Here is a 6,000-nt window from a genome sequence, read left to right on the forward strand (position 1 = left end):
GCAAAAGACTGTGGCTTACTATGGCTTCCTGCAAGCCGAATTCTGTTGCCTGGCACTGCATGAGTGACCTCTCACACCACACCGGCAGGCCCTCAATATAAGAGGCAAATTGCTACCTTGTAACAAAAGCACATGTGCTGTGTCATGTGAACAGCAAGGTTTAATGGGAAAGAGTGATCCTATTGTTCTCTAAAATGTGTCTTTTTTACTACCAGTCTCCTTTTTCCTCCACCAGCTGCAAATGTTTCTCCTTTGCAGAGGCTAGCGAAGATTAGAAGGTGAAAAAAATGCACTCGGGATGAGAGGTTCTCAGAGCTACTGCTGTCCTCCCACACTGACAGAGCACGCCAGAATGCGTGGAGGCAGACGATGTCAAAGTGCAGGAAAGCACAACAGGAACGCGAGGAGAGGTGGCGGGCTGAAGAGGATAGGTGGCGTAAGCTTGCTAACAGAAGGCAAGAGTCAATGCTCTGACTGCTGGACCATCAAACTGATATGCTCCAGCGTATGGCTGAGCTGCAGGAAAGGCAGTAGAAGCACAGACCGCCACTGTGACAGCCCCTGTGTAACCAACCAACCTCTTCACCCAGATGCCCAAGAACGCGGTGGGGGAGCCTCCAGCTACCCAGTCACTCCACCCTAGAGGATTGCCCAAGCAACAGAAGGCTGGCCTTCAATAAGTTTTAAAGTTTTTAAGTTTAACTTTTAAAGTGCGGTGTGGTCTTGTCCTTCCCTCCTCCCCCACCCCACCCCACCCGGCGCTTCCCTCTACCCCCACCCCTCCCGGGCTACCTTGGCAGTTATCCCCCTATTTGTGTGATGAGTTAATAAAGAATGCATGAATGTGAAGCAACAATGACTTTATTGCCTTTGCAAGCGGTGATCAAAGGAGGGAGAGGAGGGTGTTTAGCTTACAGGGAAGTAGAGTGAACCAAGGGGAGGAGGGTTCATCTAGGAGAAACAAACAGAACTTTCACACCGTAGCCTGGCCAGTTATGAAACTGGTTTTCAAAGCTTCTCAATGCACAGCGCATCCTGCTGTGCTCTTCTAACTGCCCTGGTGTCTGGCTGCGCATAATCAGCGGCCAGGCAATTTGCCTCAACCTCCCACCCCGCCATAAATATCTTCCCCCTTACTCTCACAGATATCGTGGAGCGCACAGCAAGCAGTAATAGCAATGGGAATATTGGTTTCGCTGAGATCTATCTGAGTCAGTAAACTATGCCAGCACGCTTTTAAACGTCCAAATGCACATTCTACCACCATTCTGTACTTGCTCAGCCTGTAGTTGAACAGCTCCTGACTACTGTCCAGGCTGCCTGTGTATGGCTTCATGAGCCATGGCATTAAGGGGTAGGCTGGGTCCCCAAGGATAACTATAGGCATTTCAACATCCCCAATGGTTATTTTCTGGTCTGGGAAGAAAGTCCCTTCCTGCAGCTTTTGAAACAGACCAGAGTTCCTGAAGACGAGAGCGTCATGTATCTTTCCTGGCCATCCCATGTTGGTGTTGGTGAAACGTCCCTTGTTATCAACCAGTGCTTGCAGCAGCATTGAAAAGTACCCCTTTCGGTTCATGTACTCACTGGCTTGGTGCTCCGGTGCCAAGATAGGGATATGGGTTCCATCTATCGCCCCACCACAGTTAGGGAATCCCATTGAAGCAAAGTCATCGACTATGACCTGCACGTTTCCCAGAGTCACTACCCTTGATATCAGCAGATCTTTAATTGCAAGGGCTACTTGGATCACAGCAGCCTCCACAGAAGATTTGCCCACTCCAAATAGATGCGTGACTGACTGGTAGCTGTCTGGCGTTGCAAGCTTCCACAGGGCTATTGCCACTCGCTTGTGAACTGTGAGGGCTGCTCTCATCTTGGTATTCTAGCGCTTCAGGGCAGAGGAAAGCAAGTCACAACGTTCCATGAAAGTGGCCCTTATGCATGCAAAAGTTTCACAACCACTGGGAATCATCCCAGACCTGCAACACTATTCGGTGCCACCAGTCTGTGCTTGTTTTCTGGGCCCAAAATTGGCATTCCATGGCATGAACCCGCCCCATTAACACCATGATGTGCACATTGCCGGGGCCCGTACTTTGCGAGAAGTCAATGTCCATGTCTATGTCCTCATCACTCTCATTACTGTGCTGCCGTCACCTCCTCGCTTGGTTATGCTTTGGCAGGTTCTGGTTCTGCATATACTCCAGGATACTGCGCGTGGTGTTTACAGTGCTCATAATTGCCGTGGTGATCTGAGTGGGCTCCAGGATCCCAGTGCTATGGCATCTGGGCTGAGAAAAGGCGCGAAACGATTGTCTGCTCTGATGGAGGGAGGGGCAACTGACAACATGGCTTACAGGGAATTACAGTCCACAAAGGGGGTGGCTTTGCATCAAGGAGAAACACAAACAACTTTCACACACAGAATGGCCCCCTCAAGGATCAAACTCAAAACCCTGGGTTTAGCAGGCCATTGATTTCACAGCAGGAGGGAGGAAGCAAATGAATACAAAACAAATCGGGTCTATTCCTTGTTTTGATCCACTCCATCTATTTTTTACATCTTTAGGGTGGCAGCAGACGGGTGCAGTTTGCTAGCCATCGTCAGCTCCTGGGTGCTCAGCAGAAGATGCTGCATTACGATTGCTAGCCATCATCATCTCCAGGGTGCTCGGCAGAAGATGGGAATGACCTGGCTGAGCCCAGGCACCCCGACTGTTCTCACCGAGGTCGATTAAAAAAGCACCCAGGAATATGACGACAGTGGCTACCAATCGTAATGCACTGTCTGCTGCCAAAAGGCAATGAGCTGCTGCTGTGTAGCAATGCAGTCCCACGTCTGCCAGCACCCAGGAAACGTACGGTGACGGTGAGCTGAGTGGGCTCCATGCTTGCCATGGTATGGCGCCTGTCATAAACAGATAGCTAAGGGTTAATGTCTCTTTCACCTGGAAAAATAGCTAAGGGTTAATGTCTCTTTCACCTGGAAAAAAAGTAACCTGAAACACCTGACCAGAGGACCAATCAGGAAACCAGACTTTTTTCAGATCTGGGTGGAGGGAAGTTTTGGGTGTGAGTCTTCTGTCTGCCTCTCTCTCAGCTATGAGGAGTGATTTCTATTTCCTGCTCTCTAATCTTCTGTTTCCAAGTTGTGAGTACAGAGATCATAAAAACAATAAGGGTTATTGTTTTTTTCTTTTGTATTTACATGTCTATAGTTGCTGGAGTGCTTTAAATTGTATTCTTTTTGAATAAGGCTGTTTATTCATATTTCTTTTAAGCAATTGACCCTGTATTTGTCACCTTAATACAGAGAGACCATTTGTATGTATTTTTCTTTCTTTTTTATATAAAGCTTTCTTTTAAGACCTGCTGTAGTTTTTCTTTAGTGAGGGACTCCAGGGAATTGAGTCTGTAGCTCACCAGGGAATTGGTGGGAGGAAGAAGTCAGGTGGAGATCTGTGTATGTTAGATTTACTAGCCTGACTTTGTATTCCCTCTGGGTGAAGAGGGAAGTGCTTTTGTTTCCAGGACTGGAATTAGAGAGGGTGGACTCCCTCTGCTTAGATTCACGGAGGTTGCTTCTGTGTATCTCTCCAGGAGCACCTGGAGGGGGGAAGGGAAAAGATGTATTTCCCTTTGTTGTGAGACTCAAGGGATTTGGGTCTTGGGGTCCCCAGGAAAGGTTTTTGTGGGGACCAGAGTGCCCCAAAACACTCTAATTTTTTGGGTGGTGGCAGCAGTACCAGGTCCAAGCTGGTAACTAAGCTTGGAGGTTTTCATGCTAACTCCCATATTTTGGACGCTAAGGTCCAAATCTGGGACTAGGTATATGACAGCGCCTGTTCAGGTAACTCAGGAAAAAAGGCGTGAAACGATTGTCTGCCATTGTTTTCACGGAGGGAGAGGGGGGCCTGACGACATTTACCTAGAACCACCTGGGACACAGTTTTGGCCCCATCAGGCATTGAGATTTCAACCCAGAATCCCAATGGGCAGCAGAGACTGCGGGAACTGTGGGATAGCTACTCACAGCTACCCTCAGTGCGACGCTCCGGAAGTCGGCGCTCACCTCGGTACTATGGACGCAGTCCACCAACTTAATGTACTTAGAGCATTTTGTGTGGGAACACACACAATCGACTGTATAAAAACAATTTCTAAAGAACCGACTTCTATAAATCCGAACTAATTTCATAGCATAGACATACAATCACACACCATCTCTACTCTGACCTGCCAAATGCCTTTGACACGCACGTCCAGTGTTCTCTCCTCCAGCTGCCTGCCCAAACCTTCATGCATCTCACCCCAAAGCAATCCCCACCTGACTCTGGAACTGCCCCACAACAATATTACACAAGACATTTTGTTTCCTGCATGTGTCAATGTGCATGGACCTAAATAATTTATTAAGGCACATTTTAACTTCGTCCAGCAGTGACTGAACACACACCCTACAGTCTTTCCTTTTCTCAGTTCCATGACCTCTGTTATCCATTCTCTTTCAGACGGCATTTATCTACAAAGCCATCAAGCGAAGAACACAGCTTGTTTTCCTGCTGCTACCAGCAAAATCCTGAGTAAAGAGCAAGTCTGAGAATCAGAAAACTCACATCTAACTATTTTGGGGTCAGCCATGATCATTTCCTCAGGAATCTTTCAGAAACACGTTAGAATCTGATCCCAGATGCTTGCAAGTTCCAGGTGCATCCAGAAGACAAGAGACAGATGTCCTTTGGACCACACCCCCACCAGCAGCATAGCACTTTTACAGATGTTACACAATGGCCATTGTAATGGAAATATTTTACATTGCCATTTTCCCTCCCAGGGAGAGCACGTACCTATAGTCTGGTGGACTCCTTTACAAATAGCCCCCTACTCCACCTTGGACTAGTCCTCAGCCAATCCCTCATACTGTACAATACATTAACACATTGCTTTGCACCACTGAATCTAATAAATATTTTTATAGACAGTCTCTGCCACCTTGTACCTTTTTCAGCGTCTCTAGTAAGACTAGCTGGCATACGGGCTGGGGAGTTGGTAAATAGTGGTATAGTCAAATGGGGGAGAGAGCTCAGAAGCACATGTTTGGGGTTAATCAGTGCACAGAGCCAAGTCCATGGGTCCCTTTATGCCATGCACACTCGCAGATAGAGAAATTATTAATCTGGATCAAGGAAGACAGTCTCCAGGAATAGCTAAAAGTAATAGAGTCTCAATACACCAGCCTACTTCTGCACCCATGTAACTTCCTCCCCATCCACCCTCATCACGTTGGCACTGTCTATTTCAGAGACATTTGCACCAGTGTAACTATAGCAATGTAGTTACACTAGCACAAGCCCCTGATGTGCTGCACCAACATGAAGCAAGATTTAGACCGACACATTGCTGGGGTAAGCTCTACTTCACAGTCTGCAGCGTGTCTTCACTAGAGGTTTGCACTGGTGTAACTCCAGATGTATCTATGCCAGCACTGATTTCTCTAGAGCAGGCAGGGCCATAGGCCACGTGGAAGTGCCGCTAACTGTTCCAATTCTTCCCACACTGCACAACGTTCACCAGCATTTAAAAAAAAAAAAAAGAGAAATGTAGCGTGAGAGTCAGGACTCGGGGCCCATGTCACTGGAGAGCAGCCTTCAGCGAAGGCCTGTCTATAGGAGCCTCTGCACCCTGCTTGCTTCTTTTTAAAGCAATGCCAATGCTGGTGTTTTCTGATTTTGCTAGAGGGGGCGTCTCAGGGTACATATGGTGTGAGCTCTCTCAACCGATGAGTTTTTAACATAGACAGCTTTTCTCCAAAATCTTACTCAAGCATTGCATTGCAGTCAAGTAGAACTACAGAACAACCTTAAGAACGTTAAACACTGAATAACAATCCCCTCCCCTCTCAGTGGCTCAGGTCTCACTCTTGGTTCTTGTGCTGTCACCATTTCACTAGAGCTCCACTAGTCTTCCAGCCTAGACAGGGCTTGAATGTATTAAGTC

At 47.5% G+C, this 6,000-nt stretch overlaps 1 protein-coding gene across 4 annotated transcripts in view; it reads left to right on the plus strand.

Moving 5' to 3' along the window:
• The window catches only part of IL15RA (interleukin 15 receptor subunit alpha), an 84,993-nt gene extending 80,015 nt beyond the window's left edge, over positions 1–4,978 (plus strand). For all 4 annotated transcript variants that reach the window (XM_050936980.1, XM_050936979.1, XM_050936981.1 and 1 more), the window contains one exon: positions 4,515–4,978. In XM_050936980.1, coding sequence (XP_050792937.1) covers positions 4,515–4,590 — 76 coding nt within the window. In that variant the 3' untranslated portion in view covers positions 4,591–4,978. The remainder of the gene's footprint in view (positions 1–4,514) is intronic.
• Positions 4,979–6,000: the final 1,022 nt, after the last annotated feature.

This window comes from Gopherus flavomarginatus, chromosome 1 (genome assembly GCF_025201925.1).
Source record: "Gopherus flavomarginatus isolate rGopFla2 chromosome 1, rGopFla2.mat.asm, whole genome shotgun sequence".
Taxonomy (NCBI): Eukaryota; Metazoa; Chordata; order Testudines; family Testudinidae; genus Gopherus; species Gopherus flavomarginatus.